The following is a 20,507-nucleotide window of genomic DNA, read 5'->3' on the forward strand; positions in this document are numbered from 1 at the left end:
CTGTACTTGGAATCAGAAAGCACTGATTTGACTCTTGGCTCCCCTGTCAGTGAGCTATGAGCCTTTGTTGCCTCTTCCATAAAATAAATAAAAATCCCTACCTCTCAGGATTTTAAGGAAAAAAATGTCCTTTGCAGTATGTCCAACTCAATAAATATTAAGTTGAATCTGAATCTCCATTTCCTCATGACTAGGCAGGAAGGGCCAGGGGTAAAGGGGAGAAAGGTATTAGAATTTTAAACCTAGAGATGCTTTCTAAAGTTGTGTAACTGTTTCTAATAGGCTACTCACAGCAACTTATGTTTCAAATTAAAAGTAAAGCTTAAAAATAGGATTTTATTTCAGCTGAGGTTTGACCTGTTGGGATTGTTTTCAAATGAGATACAATTACTGGCTTCTTGTTTACTAACAGCTGACACATTTACCAGATCATTCCATGTCAGATGTTCCTTTCCTAAAAATGTAAATACGTGCTAAGATGAAACTTCAGCAGATTCAGGCCCAAAGCGGAGTGGGGGTGGGGGTAAGGTAAGAGGAAATTACAAGTAGGAACAATGCAAACTTTTGGAAGATTTTCTGAAGAATTTCATCATATTTTTTCCAATGTCAATAAAAATTTTCTCTGTAACATTTGACTCTACTTGGTTTCATGCCAATACTTTAAATCACATCTTATTAGAAGAAAGTACTAATCAGCTGCTGTTTTCTTTCCTTCTCCAATCCTACAACAACAATTCTTTGTCGAAATCCTTAATTGAAACTGAGGTGTAGCAGAAAGGGTATCTGAATCGCAAGCCTACCATTAAATAGCTGTGTGACCCTGAACTAGTTACTCAAAACTCTGGACCTCCATTTTCCCTTACTTAAAAGTGGGAATAATAAAAGCTACCTCACAGGAGCGTCCCAAGGACCACCTGTAAAAGCACTTCAATAACAGTAAAACACACACACAAAGGCTTCACTATTGCTATTAACAACTGTTACTGAATTATGTTAAGTAAACTCCTCTTTCCCCAGCAAACTGTCACAGCAGCAAGAACCATTTTCTTAAAATATTGCTTTGAACCTGGAATTCCCTTTCTCAAAAGCTTGCAGTGCCTCCAAGTGTCTCTGTAGTCAAACTTAAACACCTGATCTTTACCAACTGGACTCCGACCCATCAATATACTTACATACTCTGCCTTGCATTCTCCACTCAGCAGTTCCAAAACCTGACTCATACTCTCTGGTTTGAGAATTACTGCTCCTCTCCACACAAGCTAATCCCCTTGGAGTTCCTCTGGGACTCTCTTCTTCTCTCCTACCCAAAGCATGAGCTCATTTGCTTCAACCTAGACTCCAGGTTCTGGTTCTACTGATTCTACTAAGTCCTTTTTCCTTTCCACCTCTCCCAATACTTCATTTATAAATATATATCAGTAAATCTGTGGAAGTACTTATCATCCTCTTATAGATACTAATACATTAGGTCTATAACAATTAGCAAACCTCAGTTCTCCCAAGTTCAGAAAAAAATTCCAGTGGTTAAAATCATTGCTTTAGGGCTTCCCTGGTGGCGCAATGGTTGAGAATCTGACTGCCGATGCAGGGGACATGGGTTCATGCCCCGGTCTGGGAAGATCCCACATGCCGCGGAGCGGCTGGGCCCGTGAGCCATGGCCGCTGAGCCTGCGCATCGGGAGCCTGTGCTCTGCAATGGGAGAGGCCACAACAGTGAGAGGCCCGCATACGGCAAAAAAAAAAACAAAAAACAAAACACATTGCTTTAACTTAGGATAGTATAAACACCATTACTCAGTGGGAACTGGTTTTATCATCCTTTTGCCTCATCAACACTTCAACCAAAATTTTAAAGATACGTTTTATGTTTGTATTTCCTGTGCATATTGTGATTTGCAGGTGATTTTACATCGTATTTGAAAATATTCTCACAGATCAGCTCTTTTTGTGACTACACTTTAATTAGTCCACTGACCAGACTCTTTCTTCATGTGGTTTTTAAGATACATAGTATTTTCCTTTGCTCACCCATGAGCTGGAAAAGGCTTTACAGGTAGTCAATTCTCCTACTCCCCACAGTTATGTTTTACAAAGTGACCACAAACACTAAGTTAGCAAACACTGAACCATTGCTCCTAGGGGAAAAATACAGGGTTAGGTTCCTGCAAGCCTCTGGTCACAACATTTTCATCAACCAAACAATACATGAACTTGTTTTGTGTGTTTCTGTTTAAAGACACCTTATTTAATATGTTGTTGATTCATTAACACTGAACTCAGCGCCAACAGCACTAACTCTCTCCTGAACAAAACTCATCTATAACACACAAATCTTCTCCACAAGAAACATCACAGCCTTTTTGCACTTAGCAGCACTAGACAGCACTTCAGCACTACACCTGGGGGCGATTTTAAACAGGGAAATCACCAACAAAAGCACAAAAATGCAAAAAACATGACACTAAATTGACCATGAGAAGGATACTTGTTTACAGCATAATAGCTAAAACAAGAAGTCAGAGTATCACCTCAGCCAGGAATATGCATGTTGCAGTTCAAATTTTTCACCCCCTGCACATGTCCACAAATGACTGCAAAAGCACCACAAGTATTGATTCGGGTTACAAATAAATTTTAGCAAGTATGTGAATTCACAAATACAGGAAGGATTTGAGCAAATCAGTAAATATATTAAGGATGAGGGATCAGGTTTCTATCAGAGAAAGGAGTTAACAAATATGAAAAGGCAAAAGGACAGAATAAACCCTGTGCTATTGGGATGGATTTAGAGTAACTGGTGTAAGTTTTTAATATACAGAGGTAAAGAAATCAACATATGTGTGTTTATGTATATGTATACACATACATATACTTCCTACTCCTGTACTGATAGGGCCTGGAAGCAATGACACCTCAGTTGCAATGACAACATGTAGCATCCAAACTTGGTTTCTAAATAGTAGTATTCACTGAAAGGAACTAGTCTTCTCTGGAGAAAAGTTGACTTCTGAATGGGGTTGAAGCTCCTCAAACCTTATTCACAAAGGTCTGGAATTATTTGATCTGTCTAGCAGTTCCTTGGAAGACTCCATCCGTCTTGAAACTCCTCCAGTATGATAACCATTTTCCCCAGGAGCATTAGTGGAAAACAAATAGAGGCAATTGTTTAACTTTGTGGCTGCCTGAGGCAGTGGATAATACTTGGGGAAAACAATAGGCTAATCAAAAAGTTTAAAAGGAAAATCAGAGGAATGAGATATGCATAGGGACCTTGAAAAGCTCTGACATATTCCCGGGAATTTGAAGGCCAAGCAGATGCACAGGTTTGTGCACATGCCCAGAACAGGAAAGACCTGAGACTGCTCTAAGCTCTCATCTCTGGTTGACCTTGAGGTGCTTCGCAAGCAGGAAGTGAAGGTTAAGGCAGAACTGTCAAATGACTGGCAGAAGGATGAAGCCATGCTCCAAAATGCACACAGAGCCCCTCAACAAATACTAAGAGACTCATTGGTTCCAGGCATTTAAGGAAATCTCCATCCAATCATTACTTGACCACTAAGCTAACTGGGCAGAGACCACATGACAAAGAATACAGACTCTACAGAATTAATTCAGAAAAGTCACTAAACAGAAAAATAACAACAAACTCTGGGAAAACAAAGTCCTGATTTCCAGAGGTGCCACATTATATTATTTAAAATGTTTAGTTTTCAACAAAAACTTGTGAAACATGTAAAACAACAAGAAAGGCATGGTCAATACAAGGGAAAATTTAAAAATCAGTAGAAACTGTCCCTGAGGAAGCCCAGACATTAGACAAACCAGACAAAGACTTTGAACCAGCTATTTAAAAATTTTAAGATCTAAAGGAAACCATGACTAAAGAACAAAAGCAAAGTATGAGAATGATATCTCACCAAATAAACAATATCAATAAAGAAAGAAATTTTACAAAAAGCCAAACAAAAATTCTGGAGTTGAAAAGAACAATAAGGGACTTCTCTGGTGGTGCAGTGGATAGGACTCTGCACTCCCAATGCAGGGCGCCTGGGTTTGATCCTTGGTCAGAGAACTAGATCCCACATGCATGCTGCAAGTAAGAGTACACATGCCACAAATGAGGAGCCCGCAGGCCACAACTAAGGAGCAGGCAAGCCACAACTAAGGAGCCTGCGAGCTGCAACTAAGGAGCCCATCTGCCACAACTAAGACCTGGTGCAAGCAAATAAATAAATAAATATTTTTTTTTAAAAATTTTTTAAAAAGAAAAGAACAATAAATAAAATTAACATTTCACTAGAGAAGTTTAACAGCAGATTTGAGCAAAAGAAAGAATCAGTGACCTTGAAGATAGATCAATTGAGATTATCCAGCCCAACGAACAGAAAGAAAAAAAAAAAATGAAGAAAATTTAATGGAGTCTCAGAGACCTACCAGCAAACGTACCTACACCATCAAACATACCAACATATGTATAATGGAAGTCTCAGACGGAGAAGAGAGAAATAAGGAACAGAAAAAATATGTGAAAAAATACTTGCAGATGGGACTTCCCTGGGGGCGCAGTGGTTGAGAATCCGCCTGCCAATGCAGGGGACATGGGTTCGATCCCTGGTCTGGGAAGCTCCCACATCCCACATGCCACAGAGCAACTAAGCCCATGTGCCACAACTACTGAGCCCACATGCCACAACTACGGAAGCCCACATGCCTAGAGCCCATGCTCTGCAACAAGAGAAAACACCACAATGAGAAGCCCGCACACCGCAACAAAGAGTAGCCCCTGCTCACTGCAACTAGAGAAAAGTCTGTGCGCAGCAAAGTAGACCCAATGCAGCCAAAAATAAATAAATTAATTAAATTTTTAAAAAGACTTTAAAAATAGTCCAAATCAAAAAAAATCTGAAAAAAAAAAACTACAATGAGATTATCCTCTCACACCCATTCGGATGGCCACTATAAAAACAAAAAAAAGAAAGAAAGAAAATAAGTGTTGGAGAAGATGTGGAGAAATTGAAACCCTTGTGCTTGGCTGGTAGAAATGTAAAATGGTGCAGCTGCTATGGAAAACAGAATGGTGATTGCTCAAAAAATTAAACATAGAATTACAATATGATCCAACAATTCTACTTCTGAGCACATACCCAAAAGAAGTAACAACAGGGACTAGAACAAATATTTGTACACCCATGTTCATGGCAGCACTATTTGGCAATAGCCAAAAGGTGGAAGCAACCAAAGTGCCCATCAACAGATTAACGGATAAATGAAATGTAGTATATGCATACAACAGAATATTATTCAGCCTTAAAAAAAGGAAATTCTGTCATGCTACAACATGGATGAACTTTCAGGACATTATGTTAAGTGAAATAAGCCAGACACAAAAGAACAAACACTGTATGATTCCACTTATATGAGGTACCTAGAGTAGTCAAAATCATAAAGACAGAAAGAATGGTGGTTGCCCAGGGCTGGGTAAAGTGGGGCATAGGGATTTATCTTTTAATAGGTACAGAGTTTCAATTTTCGAAGATGAAAAGAGTTCTTTGGATGATGGTGGTGATGGCAGCACAACAATGTGAATGTACTTAATACCACTGAACTGTACACTTAAAATTGGTTGAAATGGTAAATTATGTTATGCGTATTCTACTACAATTTTTTTTTAATCCAGTGTGGCTTTCTGCAATTTATACTACTATCAAAGAAAAGTAAAAATTATTACCAATGTCAAAACAGCTCATAAAACCATAAAAAAGCCCCAGCGCACTGCTCAAATGTCCAGTTCCTCTGCTAGATCTACTCAGCAATAGCAGTGTTTCAGTTTACTCCTCCTTCCCAAACCCATCCTTGGAGAAGGGTAAAAACTGGTCAAAAAGACAGAAAGAGGAAAAAGTAAGGGGAGATTAATGAGAATATTTCAGGAATACTACTTCTCGGTGGTTCAATTTTCTTGTCTGCAAAATGGGGGAATAATAGTGCCTACCTTTTCAAAGGGCTGTCATAAGGATTTAGCAAGTTCACACATATAAAGTATTTAAGAGTGCTTACCACATGGTAAACGCCCTATAAATGTTCCCTATCAATATTATTGCTCGAGAAATCTCAACATTTTTGTTTCAACTACAACTTACATTTCAGCTCCCTCTCCTGAACACCAAATATCCAGCTGCAAAAACAAAAACCAACAACAACAAAAAAACACCAACAAACAGAAAACCCCCAAAAACTCCAGCTAGATTTTCTCAGTGAAGAACACTGCTATTAACTCAGTCATCCTAGGCTGACCTGGGACAAGCTGTTAGACTCTTGCCTCTTCCTCATCCTTAACATCTAATCTCTCATCAAGCTCTGTAGACAATTTCCTCAATACCTCTTGCAACCATCCCTTCTTCTTTAACCACACTGTCCATCTCCCACTTAGTACAGGCTTCATCACTTCTTCCAGAATTACTTTAGTTTCTGACTGGCCTTGGGGACTCTAATCTCAGCCCTCTCTGACTGACCCATCTGTTACATCCACCCTTGTTACAGGGATCTATTAAAACAAAAATCTATGTTTTTTGTTTACTATGTGGATTGGACTTTTTTTTACTTTTTTATACTTTCAAATTAAAAATTTTTAATTTCAATTTAAAAATGAGAGAAGGAACAAAGTGTTCCCCTGATCAGTGGTGGCTGGAAGCAGGGAGAGCAATATAAGGATTGCAAAAGGGCGCAAAGAAATTTTGGGGAGTGACGGATATGTTCGTTATTTTTATTATGATTATGACTTTTCGGGTGTATACCTGTGTCAAAACTTATCAAATTATACAATTAAATAAGTGTGATTTACTGTACGTCAATTATTCCTCAATTTAAAAAATTTAAATAAGAAAAAAAACAAGAGTAAATGCATCAAAAAAACCTTTAAAAATAAATCTTCCCTTCGTTTAAAATACCTCAGTGGCTGCCTCAAGATAAATCTCCAACCCCTAACTATGACATGCAAGGCAATGTCTCCTCTACTGCCATTTCCCCACAAGTGCCCCCGAGTCCAGCCAGAGAGATTTACTTAGAGCGCCTTTGTTGTCTAGCATAGTAGCATAAGCTAATGCTTCTCCTCTATTTCCTTTCCCCTATTCCCCATCTAATGCTCCCTCATTTAGTTTAAGCATCTAAATGCTTGTCCTCAGGCTGGGTTAGGTGCCTTTCTACTCTGCTACCACAGCACCTAGTTAAGACTTCTATCACAGCATTTCAAGAACTGTTATCAGTAGTTTTCTGTCTCTGCTATTAGATTATAAACATGAGAATAAGTTCTATGTTTTTCATCCTCAGTCCCTTGGAGAGTTGCTAGAATGCAGTGAACACTCAAAATAGTCGCTGAATTAAAAGGAAGGGAAAACAAGCATTTAAAATGTCATTTGTATCAACTGATTCTCTGATCAACCCTATCAAACTTACCCTTAAGAAAATCTGAGGCTCAGAGAAGTTAGGTGATTTGCTCAAGGCTATACCCATAGTAAGTAATGGGGCCAAGCTTTCAAACAAGGCTCTTCCGACACCTAGACAGGTGCATTTTCCTGTATTTGTGAATTCCTCACAGTGCCTAACCCTAATGCCTCTTCAGCATAGGTGATCAATAAATATCTGCTACTTTCATGTTTACTGTAACTCTCTAGTCCTAAGGGAGTTTCTGTTGCTCTGTCACACATTACAACATATGATAAGAAGACTTCAAAGAATTACAGTATACCGTATAAAGTGAAAGTGACTTTCCTTACCTAATCTTGCTTTCCACCTAAAAAGATGAATAGAAAGGGATAAATGGGGGGTAGAAAAAGATTCAACTAATAGAAGGCAGTTAGAAAGGTGGTTTCACTGGATGCTACCAACCAAGAAGAAAAGATCTTGTAACCATCCACATGCTCAGCAGCATGCTCAGCTGAGGAAGTCACTAACTTCCAAGACAAGTCAAGGTATTCATTTCAGATCTACAGCCCAATAAAATTCTCATCTTTCCCCCCCAAAGTATCTATCTTAAAAACACCGAGGATGGGACTTCCCTGGTAGCACAGTGGTTAAGAATCTGCCATGGGTTCGATCCCTGGTCTGGGACGATCCCACAGGCCACAGAGCAACTAAGCCTGTGCACCACAATTACAGAGCCTGTGCTCTAGAGCCCATGAGCCACAACTACTGAGCCCACATGCCACAACTACTGAAGCGCGAGCGCCTAGAGCCTGTGCTCAGCAACAAGAGAAGCCACTGTAGTGACAAGCCTGTGTATCACAACGAAGAGTAGCCCCTGCTCACAACTAGAGAAAGCCCGCACGCAGCAACAAAGACCCAACGCAGCCAAAAATTAATTAATTAATTAAAAAAAAATACATCTAGGAGGGGGACTTCCCTGGTGGTCCAGTGGTTAAGAATTCACCTTCCAATGCAGGGGACACAGGTTCAATTCCTGGTCAAGGAACTAAGATCCCACACGCAGCAGGGCAACTAAGCCCATGCGCCGCAGCTACTGAGTATGCGAGCCACAACTAGAGAGAAGCCTGCGCACCGCAACTAAGACCCCAACACAGCCAAAAAAATAATAATAATAATAAATAAATATTTTTTTAAAAAACAAAACACTTAGTAGGGAATTCCCTGGTGGTCCAGTGGTTAGGATTCTGCGCTTCCACTGCCAGGGGCCTGGGTTTGATTCCTGGTCAGGGAACTAAGATCTCACAAGCCGAGCACCATGGCCAAAAAAAACCACTTAGGACATCCTAGTTGCCATTTCCTCAGCAGTCGTCAGATCTGAATCAGTTCCTGCCCTGGCATCAACAATTACTTCACCAAGTTACTTTCTGTAGGTTACAGGAGCTACTCTTCAAAAAAACTTTTACTACGCAACAACAGAGGGCACTGCACTTTGCTAGGCTGACAAGGAATACAAGAAGGAAAATCACAGGCCGTGTATGCCACATATAAAGATTAGACACAAATATTTCTAATATCAGAACTCAAAAGAAAGCTAGAGGCAGGAATACACAGTGTCTGCTATGAAAAACAGTCTCCTTGACCCAATTTTTAAAGACTTGACAAAATTATAAATTCTACTATCCCTCCATGATTAGGACCCAAGCTCTGTATCCTCCTAACTCTTGTTCTCTTTAATTTCTATAAGTCAGAGTCGGCTAGAAGTTCAGGACTGAATCACAAGAGGTGCAGCAGCTTCCCATATGGGTGTTAATTAGTCGAGTAGTTCTTCATCACTTATTTCATTCCTTCAACAAATCTTTACTGAACACCTATGATGTGCCAGACACTGTGCTAGGCAGAGTGAAAACGACAGATATGACCCCAGTTCTCGTGCAGCTTTCACTCTAATAGCATATAAGAGTATTCCACTTAACTATAGAGTTAATAATTGATCTACTGATCTCTGAAACAAACCCAAAGAACCTCAGAATCCCAAAGACTTGCAGATTTACGTCCTCGCTTTGCCCATGGGAACTCTGAAGCCCAAAAGTGACTTGCCCAAGGTCACCCTGAGCGTTAGTGACAGAACAGGAACTAGAACCCGGGTCTCCCGAAACTACAATCAGTGCCCCACGCGCTGCCTCTCTCCCTGAGGGGAAGGAGTCACAGGTGGTGACCAAGGAAAAGCAAGCTTCGTCAAATTTATATCTGACGTCAGTCTCACGCCTTCCCCAAAGAGGGGGAAGCCACGGCCAAACCGAGGGTCGGGGGAGGTGGGAAACTGCCTCAGTTTCCCCGAAGAGACGCGGCCGCGCAGCCTCGCTACCGCACAGGCTCCGCTCCTGCACTTCCGTCCAGTTGCTCCCGCCCCTCCCTCTCCGACTCCAACCCGGAGGCCCGGTGGGCGACACCACAAAATTACTCCTTCACTCACAAGGACTCGCACCAGCAACGCCATGTTTCTCGACAACCATTTCCGGGTGAAAGGTGGGCTTCCGGAGTCCCCGCTGCCACCACCCCTCCCCTAGGTCGTCTTTTCGCCGGCGGATGCCCGGCAACGGCGGCGCAGGCGCACAGAGGTCGCTGCGCACACGAGCGCGCGCTTTCACTGCTGTGCGCGAGGAGGCAGGGCCTGGGGCGCGGCCGGACGGTCGGGACGCGCGCGCGCCTCCCGCTCTCCCTAGTCTCCGCCAGACACGTCACAGAGGCTCAAGTCATCACAACACCTGTCCTCTTTGACCTCTGCCTCGGGCTTTTCATAGCTCTTTCATTAACCCACCTCACCCAGCCTCAGTCTTCAGCACCACCTTGTCGGAGTCCCTCTTTCCCAGACTCTGTCCCCACAAGGATTCCCTCCTCTTCACCGATGGTTGAAAAGAACAGAATCCTGGGAGAATCCTAGCACTTCAGAACTCCCTAAGGGACTTCCCTGGTGGTGCAGTGGTTAAGAACCCGCCTGCGAATGCAGGGGACGCAAGTTCGAGTCCTGGTCCTGGAAGATCCCACATGCCACGGAGCAAATAAGCCCGTGCGCCACAACTACTGAGCCTGCAAGCCGTAACTACTGAGTCCATGCTCTTAGAGCCCGTGCTCCGCAACAAGAGAATCCACTGCAATGCAAAGCCCATGCACCGCAATGAAGAGCAGACCCTGCTCGTCGCAACTAGAGAAAGCCCGCGCGCAGCAATGAAGACCCAACCCAGCCAATTACTGAAAGAAAAAAAAAAGATTCTCTAAAACGAGCCTGAGAAAGAGTAGGAGGAAGAACAAAGGGCATGGCTGAGTCCTGAAATTCAGGGGAAGAGGGTGGTCACAGGCTGACCTGAGACCCAAAGAAGGAACTTTAGGGGCTTCTGGTTGGTTGGTTGTGATTGGGAGCATCTTTGAGTATTGATAGGAAATTATTATAAAGATGAAGATACAGAAGAAAGAATCAAAGACGCAAAGAGTTTCCACAGGAGGTTGGGAGAGAATGGCCTTGGCTAGAACACCTCTTGCATTCATTGTATCCCAAGAACAGTAGAGGAGAGAAGGTGTCAGTGCTCCTGGGGTGACTGGGAGCAGAAGGGCAGGGTGCTGAAGGACTCCCTTCTCTTTCATTCAGTCAACATAGACCCACTGAATGGTCACTATGTGCTGGACACAAGACAGGTGTGGATACTGGCTTCCTGGAGCTCATAGACCTGCGGCTGGTGGGGTAGAGGCTGGAGGTGCTGTGTCACAAAAGTCTAGTAAGCCGATGAAAAAAATAAAATAGTTAAAAATTGTGGTAAGTGCTATGAAGGGAACAACAAAGAGCTAAATTAGAGAATAACATGCGGGGACTTCCCTGGTGGCACAGTGGATAGGACCCTGCCCTCCCAATGCAGGGGGCCCAGGTTTGATCCCTGGTCAGGGAACTAGATCCCACATGCATGCCGCAACTAAGAGTTCACATGCCACAACTAAGGAGCCCGCCTGCATTAACTAAGACCCAGCGCAACCAAATTTTAAAAAATAATAATAATAACATGGGAAGGAAACTACACTTTAGAAACTACCCTTTAGATGCTTTGCACTCAAGTGGACAGCTTATGTGTTTGGTATTGGAAACAGTGGTGTAGCGCTCCCACACATAAGTTAGGACAAGTTGCATCACATATTAAAAAGGGGGAGTTTCCCGGCTTCCCTGGTGGCACAGTGGTTAAGAATCCGCCTGCCAATGCAGGGGATACGGGTTCGATCCCTGGTCCGGGAAGATCCCACATGCCGCGGAGCAACTAAGCCCGTGCGCCACAACTACTGAGCCTGCGCTCTAGAGCCTGTGAGCCACAACTACTGAAGCCTGCGCGCCTAGAGATCATGCTCTGCAACAAGAGAAGCCACTGCAATGAGAAACCCGCGCACCACAACGAAGAGTAGTCCCCGCTCGCCGCCAACTAGAGAAAGCCCGTGCACAGCAACAAATACCGAATGCAGCCAAATATAAATAAATAAATTAATTTATTTTAAAAGGGGGGGGCACTTCCCTTCCTACAGCTACTGAGCCTGTGCTCTAGAGCCCGCAAGCCACAACTACTGAGCCTGCGTGCCGCAACTACTGAAGCCCGTGCGCCTAGAGCCCATGCTCCGCAACAAGACAAGCCACCGCAACAAGAAGCCCGCGCACCACAATGAAGAGTAGCCCCCGCTCGCTGCAACAGGAGAAAGCCCGCGGGCAGCAATGAAGACCCAATGCAGCCAAAAATAAATAAATTTATTTAAAAAAAAAAACTACCTATCTATAAAAAAAAGGGGGGGATAAGAGCAATATTCTTGTTAATCAGATTCAAGAAGCAAATGTGATACAAAAACTGTGCAAATTTAAGACCAAGTAAATAATTCACACAATAGATGATGAACTAAGATGTTGGGGACAAGAGAAAAGACTGATATTTAATTTCCTTTCTGATGGCTTCTATTTTCTCTGTTAACTTGGCAGGAAAGTTTTTCTACTCAGAGGAAGGCACATGGTATGAGATTATAGTTTAGAAGAAGGAGAAAGTTTAAAGTTTAACAAAGAATGAAAGAAAAAGGGGCCAGTGAAATATGGAGAATCTAGTTGAAGCTGGTAACTCTCCACTTTATAAATTTTAATTTATTAATTAATTTTAAATTAAAAAGTGATTTATGATTACACTGTATTTTCTAAAAATTAGCATGTTACAGATAAAGCTAAAGTCCCTTTTTACCATCACCTTGAATCCCAACCTTCCACCCTCTCTAAAACTGAATTTCCTTTCAGATCTTTTTTAATGCTTTCATATACATATACATGTTCCCTTAGAAAATATGTCTTTCTGGTTGGTGTGGGTTTTCGTTTTTTTCCTTTTATTTTTAACTTAATTGACAGCATAGTTTTGTTTTATTTTGCTGCTTCCTTCTTTTTACTAGTTTCTTTTTAAAATTCTATATATGTTGCTCTACATAGATCCAGTTCATTTCCTTTTAACAGCTGTTCTATCATATGATATATATGGCATATAGTTTGTTTCTTTTTGTTGTTGTTCTTATGACCAATGTTTCCATGAATATTCTTATACACTTAAGAGCAAAAATTTTAATGGCATCCATCTATTTCTGTGTGATTTTTCTTCAAAATCATTAGCTAACTTGGGATTAGCAGAGGAGAGAGCTGATAGTTGGAGTCAATAAAGGATTGTTTTTCCAGGCCATGGAATAGATGTCATCAGTGCAAAGATGGTGATGATATTGTCAAGAAAAAGTTTCAAGGGCATTCCCTGGCAGTCCAGTGGTTAGGACTCGGTGCTTTCACTGCCGGGGGTCTGGGTTCAATCCCTGGTTGGGGAACTAAGATCCTGCAAGCCGTGTGGCGCAGCCAAAAAAAAAAAAAGAAATGTGAATGAAATGAGAGAGTGACCCATGTAAATATCTTGGAAAAGAGCATGCTGGGCAGAGAGAACACAAGTGCAAAGGTCCCAACATGAGAGAATGCTTGGTGTTTCCAAGGAAGAGAAAGGAGGTTATCACGGCCTAGAGCCAAATGAATAAGGAAGAGTATGGTAAGAGATGAGGTTGACAACCTGGCCCTAGAGGCCAGATCATGGGGGAGCTTGTTGGCCATGGTAAAGACTTTGGATCCTATTCTAAGTATGTGCTAGTGTAGCTGTAGAAAATCACTGGAAGGAAACACAAGAAACTGGTAATAGTGGTTATGATGGTTGATTCTGAAGAAGAGGGCTGGGAGACTAGGAGGTTAGGTCTGGAAAGGAGACATATTTTTTTCACTATATATCCTTTTGCGTTGTTTGGAGTTTGTACTGTATCTATATAATTACCTTTAAAATTGAAAGAAAAGGGAATTCCCTGATAGTCCAATGGTTAGGACTCTGAGCTTCCACTGCCAGGGGCCCGGGTTTGATCCCTGGTCAGTGAACTAAGATCTTGCAAGCAGCGCAGTGCGGCTGAAAAAATAATAATAATAAAATAAAATAAAATTGAAAGAAAAATATCCATATCACTCTCAAAACCTTATTCTGAAAAAAAAAAAAGTTTACTCATTGGTTTTATGGAAAATACAAAGAAGTAGAACTTGGTCCTTGCCCTCAGGCATATTACAGCTGTGGAGGTATAATACATATTCACAAAAATTTTAAAAGACAATGCAAAAGAATGAAGTTGGACTCCTATTTCACACCATATGGACAATGAACTCAAAATGGATCACAGATCCAAATATAAGAGCTAAACTATAAAGCTCTTAGAAGAAAACATAAGAGTAAATCTTTGTGACCTTGTTTTAGGCAAAGCCTTCTTAGATAAAACATCGAAAGTACAAATAACAAAAGAAAAAAATAGATAAATTGGACTACATAAAAATTTAAACTTTTATGTTGCAAAAGATACCATCAAGAAAGCGAAAAGGTATAGAATGGGAGAAAATATTTGTAAATCACATATCTGATAAGGGACTTGTATGCAGAATATCCAAAGAAGTCTACAACTCAGTAATTAAAAAAAAAACACCCAGTCAAAAATGGGCAAAGGAGGGCTCCCCTGGTGGCGCAGTGGTTGAGAGCCCGCCTGCGATGCAGAGGACACGGGTTCGTGCCCCGGTCCGGATCTTCGTGCCCGGAAGATCCCACATGGCGGCGGAGCGGCTGTGCCCGTGAGCCATGGCCGCTGAGCCTGCGCATCCGGAGCCTGTTGCTCGGCAGCGGGAGAGGCCACAACAGTGAGAGGCCCGCGTACTGCCAAAAAAAAAAAAAAAAAAAAAAAAAAGGGCAAAGGCTTTGAATAGACGTCTCTCAAAGAAGATATACAAATGGTCAAGAAGCTAATGAAAAGATGATCAACATTATTAGTCATGAGGGAAACACACACACACACACCCACACACACATACACACAATGAGATACCACTTCACATGCCCACTAGATGGCTATAATCAAGCAGACATGTAATACAAAGTGCTGACAAGGATGTAGAAAAACTGGATCCCTCATACATTGATGTATGTGATGTTTGGAAAACAGTCTGGTTGTTCCTAAAAATGATAAACATAAAGTTACCATATGGCCCAGTGATTCCATTCCTAGGTATATATTTAAGAGAAATTAAAACATATGCCCACACAAAAAATTGTATATGGTTGTTCATCACGACATTATTCATAATAGCCAAAAACAACCTAAATATCCTTCAACTGATGAAATGGATAAATAAAATGTGATATAATCAGAAAATAGATTATTTCTCAGCAATAACAAGGAATGAACTACTGATACACTCCAACATGGCTGACCCTTTAAAACATTATGCTAAGTGAAAGAAGTCAATCGCAAAAGACTACATACACTATGAGTATGATTCCATTTCTATGAAGTGTCCCGCCGCCCATTCCCATGGCCAATTCCTGAACCGCATCACCAGAATTGTTTTAATTAAGAAAATTTTAATTTATGCCATTCTGGGTCTCACCGTCCTTTTTTTTTGGCCACACCATGCGGCTTGCAGGATCTCATTTCCCCGACCAGAGATCGAACCTGTGCCCCCTGCAGTGGAAGCACGGAGCCCTAACCACTGGACAGCCAGGGAATTCCCTCACCATCCTACTCTTTAAGTGTCCATTCATTCCTAGGACACTTGTCATTTCTACCTCATTGAGACCTCCAGGCTTTTTATCTCTTCTCTTTACACAGTAGTCTGTCAACCCTCTCATCTCTCTCCTTCTATCTAACTCAGATCATACAGTCTGTCACTGTAATTGCTTATCTCTTGCAATATAACTCCCTTGCTCAAATGTCTTTCTATCCCTGCCCCCCCCACCTAGAGAGACACCATGCCTGCATCTAGGTTATTGAGTACTATTGGAGAAAATCATGCAAGGAACATATTGGTACCATCAAATATGGATACCAACCTTTATTACGCTCAACTCTGCCCCCCCTTTCCAAAACTACCGTTTATAACTGTATTAGATTCCTAGGACTTCCATAACAACAACAACAAAAAAAAACAAGCCAGGTGGCATAAAACAATGGAAATGTATTGTCTCACAGTTCTGGAGATAAGAAGTCCAAAATCAAGGTGTTGGGCTTCCCTGGTGGCACAGTGGTTGAGAGTCCGCCTACCGATGCAGGGGACACGGGTTTGTGCCCCGGTCCGGGAAGATCCCACATGCCACGGAGCAGCTGGGCCCATGAGCCATGGCCGTTGAGCCTGCACGTCCAGAGCCTGTGCTCCGCAACGAGAGAGGCCACAGCAGTGAGAGGCCCGCGTACCGCAAAAAAAAAAAAAAAAAAAAAATTCTGATCAAAATCAAGGTGTTGACAAGGATCACGCTCTATCTGAAGGCTCTAGGGGAGGAGGATCTTTCTTTGTCTCTTCCTAGCTTCTGGTCATTGCCAGGAATCCTTGCTGTTTCTTGATTTTTTTAACTCCAGTCTCTGCCTCTGTCAGCACATGGACTTCTTTTGTACCTGTCTCTGTGTCTCTTCTCATCTTATAAGGACTCCACTCATACTGGATTAGGGTCCACCCTGATGACCTTATCTTAACTTGATTACATCTGTGAAGATCCTCTTTCCAGATAAGGTTATATTCATAGGTTAGGGGCAGGGGTGTTGGACTTTAACATATTTCTTTTGAGGGACACAATTCAACCCATAACAGGAACCTGTTCCACGTTCCTTGACTCTGACCCCTTCTTACTGTCTCTGAACAGATAGCCTCACCTCCTGCTTCACAGAGAAAAAATAAATTAGAAGCCATCAGAAGGAAACTCAACTTCCCACCACCAAACAAACCTACTTGTATAGCGTGCATGTATCCTTTCTTCTTTATATCATTTCAATAGAAGAAGTGCCATTTTTCTTAAAGCTAACCTTGTAAGAGTTCTTCAAACTTGACGTGTCCAAAACTGACCTCATCATCTTCCTCTAAAAATCTGTCCTCCTTCTGTGTTCTCTCTTTTCATTGTTGTTGAATGGCACACCATCCGCCCAGTTGCTCAAGCAAAAAAGCCACAGGATTCACCCTTGACTCTGCTTCTCCCTTATTCTCTCCATCCCAACACTCCCCAAGTCCTGCTAAGAGAGCAGAACCACAGTCTCTTTGGGTTTGTACAGTACATGTCTATTAAGAAAGCCCACACTTGTATTTGCACTTAGGCACCCACATTATATTCAGTTGATTCTACTAAGTTCACAGCTACCTACAACACTATCTCTTTCCCATCTGAAGTTGTGAAATCACACTTCATATCTTGTACTTGTATGGTTGGTTTCATGCATTCTGATGACTTTCCCCCCTGTTTTATTCATTTCCTTTGATTCAGTCTATTACCTTACCATCTTAGTATCCTTTGGGATCTTTATTTTCTCTTTCATTCATGCATGGAACTTGAAGGCATGATCATTGCAAGATAAGAGACTTCATGTAAAGTGCTAAGCACAGTACCTGGCACATAATAAGCCCTCAATAAACATTGTAGTTTTTATTATTACCCCAACATTCAGAACAGTATTGAGCCATAGAAGACCCTCAATAAATATTTACTGGTTAATAAATGAATAGATGGATCAAAGATGGATGGAATGAATGAATATCCCCTTTCCTGCATCCCAGGTCCATTAAATTTGATATTATTATCCCTCTTTTACAGTTAGAGAAACTAGAGAGGTTAAGTAACTTGCTCGAAGTCACTCAGCTGGAAAGTCGTGGAACTAGAACTGGAACCCAGATCTGCTTGACTCCTAAGCATATATGACTATTCTGCTTAACTCTGCTTCCTCACATTACATTCAGATCAAAAGAACTAATTGTGAAGTCAGAGGCTTCCCAAGGTTGTGTGTTCCAAGCCCTAGAACAGCTGATTCTCCAGCTTGTGGCCCTGGGACATGGGGATGTGGAGGAGGCCAAGAGATGGCATCAGAGCTTTGGGGGCCTCACTTCTTTCCTCTGCTATGGACCTCCCATTTTCCCTGCCCTAAACTATATGCTTAGCTATTTCTCCCTGAGAACTAACAATATTCTGTGTCCCCAAGGAGATACTTTAAGACCAGGGCGCCAAGCCCCGGGAAGATAATTCTACTACTTGCCAAGACTGGGGTCAGTGGAATTGGGGGTCCAGAAGAGTGGCAAGAATGGTACAAAGAATACAGAGACCTGCAGGAGACCTGCAGTTACCTCTCTGGATTGTTAGCTTCTCATCTGTAAAAATAGGGGAGCAGAGGGTAACATTCCTTGCCCTGCCTGCTTCACAAGACTGTTTGAGGCACAATAATGATAACAACTAACATTTGTTGAGTGCCACCTCTGTGCCAGCTACTGTGCTGAGTGTCTTTCGTATCCTCACAGTTAGCCTCATGAAATAGGTACATCGTTTACCCGTCCCCCCACCTTTTATTTTCACAAATGAGGAAATCAAGGTTCATGGAATTAGACGACTTGCCCAAGGCCTCTAACTCTAAGTGACAAATCTTGAAATTTGAAACTGGGCTGCCTTTTGTGGCCAGCAGAGCTGTGAGACCACAGCTGAGACAGTGTTTGTGAACTCTAAAGAACGATATAAGCCTTGAACCCTTTGGTGTGAGAATGCCCTGTACAAGTATGCAGCCTGTTATGATTGGGACTGGAGGTGGGTGCCTGGTGGGGATAATTTTCCAAGGAGGCAGTTGAACAGATCAGATGGTTAGGATGGAAGGGCTGTTCCCACCCACAACAATCTGATTGGTTCCCCATAGTCTGGGTGGGAAAGGGGGTCAGGTAGAGAGTCTGAGTGGTTCTCTTGCGAAAAAGTGTTCTAGGACAGGTGGAGGAGGGAGAGGAAGCTCCTAGGGTGTCAAGCTGGAGCCACAACATTCAATTCAATGCCTGGGCCTCAGCAGGAAGAGCACCGTGGCTGAGAGTCCTTGAAGCTCTCTGATAGGGATAAGGCAGGGAGAGCTCCAATCTGTCAGACTTTCCAAGAAACCAGGGACGTACAGCCCAGGAAATCAGCGCATGTAGGAGCCTGCCCCACCTGTGACCCCTTGGTCCCCTGCCTCTCTGCCCTTGGGTCTCCAGCCACCCTGCTTCTACACTGCTCTCCCTGTGTCCACAGTCCACTGCTTGGCCTCCCCGGGCACCTCCCTTCCAGGCTCACTCTCCTCTCACATACATCAGAACTCTGTCTGCCGTGCAGCTCCTTTGTTTACTTCCAGAGCTTGTGGGCCTGCCCCCAGCCAAACACAACGAAACTCGACCAGGGAGGGCTAGGCTCCAGGCTCAGGCTGGCCCCTCAGGGACAGGGAATGGCCTCCAAGCCAGGGAGGTAGCTCGAAGGTATGCTGCCCCCCGCCCTGGGCTCTTGCTTCAGGTCCTGACAACCCAGGTTTCAGGGTTTCTTCCCCTCTAGGGAAGAAACACAGGATCTGCCCAGAGCTGGGCAAGAATTCTTACTGTTGAAACAGCTTTGGCTAGGAGTCCTGGGAATCGAAGACCCAGCTGGAGAGAGATGGGGGAAATTTTGAGGCCCCCTGGGTGGGAAGCTGAGGCCTAGGCTTTCTTCTGCTGGTCCTCCCTTTCTTCAGCCAGGCAGAACCTGGTCCTGAGCCCTTGGAACAAGGACTCAGGTGCCCAAATTTCCCTACCAGAAGGCTGTATTCCCCTCCCAAGAGCTCATGCCTCGCTCTTCCCCATAGGTTCTAGTGGAAAAGGGAAGTGGGCATTTAGTCTGGGCCAAGCCCCAAGCAGGAATGTGTCTGGCATTGGTCCGTCTAAGGTCAGTAAGGTCAGTGGGGAGGTTACTAATGTATAATTATGTATTTATATATGGTATAATGTAAAGGGGAGGAGCTCCAGTTGTTTCTAGAGCTGGGGTGAAGGGGTGGAATGTGTGCCGAACTGGAGGGTAGCAGGTAAGATAAGATCACAGGTAAGATTACATGAGGAACCGTGGTCAGTGACAGAAAAGAGATGCCCCCATAGGGGAAGAGGAGATCGTGGCAGCCCACGTTCCCCAGTGAGAGGTGGAGGGCCCTTTAAATGGTGACCAGTTGATTCTGTGAGTATGATGTGGGGATGAGAGGGGACAGAGCAGACACTGGTGAATGAAGTGGGGATGACTTTAGAGGAAATGAAATCCCCAGTTTCCCTCCCATTTAAGGGATCCATTTTGGAGGCAACAAACTTGACTAAGGAATGTCAAAAAGGAAACCTAACTCTGTTGCTATGCCTCAGTGGAATAGATGGAGCTCTGGAAGAAAACCAGGAATGGGGTTAGAGGTAGCACTGGCCCTGCTCAGCCTGTGCTCTCTGTCCCATTCTGCTTTGGGCAGCCCGCCTCCCCTCTCTGGGACAGTCATTCTTTGAAGGGTCACTGGGTCCCCTGGGGTAAATAAGAAATCTGCCACAGTTTTAGGCATGGTTTTGTTTTTTATCTCATCAATGTACATTTTAATCTAACAGTCTAAGAGCCTCACACCCATGCCCAAACCCGCTCCCCCTCTTTCCCACCCCTGCCCAACCAGCATCCATCTGCCCCAGGGGCAGAAAGTCATCAAGCACAATGGTAATTCAAGGAGGA

The 20,507-nt window shown here is 43.0% G+C and overlaps 1 protein-coding gene across 5 annotated transcripts in view; it reads right to left on the reverse strand.

Moving 5' to 3' along the window:
* UQCC1 (ubiquinol-cytochrome c reductase complex assembly factor 1) overlaps positions 1–10,045 on the reverse strand; it is a 90,524-nt gene extending 80,479 nt beyond the window's left edge. For 4 of the 5 annotated variants that reach the window (XM_060284065.1, XM_060284064.1, XM_030830778.2 and 1 more), the window contains exon 1: positions 9,893–10,044. In XM_060284065.1, coding sequence (XP_060140048.1) covers positions 9,893–9,916 — 24 coding nt within the window. In that variant the 5' untranslated portion in view covers positions 9,917–10,044. Of the gene's footprint in view, positions 1–9,892 lie in introns of all 5 variants that reach the window. The other variant, XM_060284066.2, reaches the window with a different exon arrangement.
* Positions 10,046–20,507: the final 10,462 nt, after the last annotated feature.

Source organism: Globicephala melas, chromosome 15 (genome assembly GCF_963455315.2).
Source record: "Globicephala melas chromosome 15, mGloMel1.2, whole genome shotgun sequence".
In the NCBI taxonomy this organism is placed as follows: Eukaryota; Metazoa; Chordata; class Mammalia; order Artiodactyla; family Delphinidae; genus Globicephala; species Globicephala melas.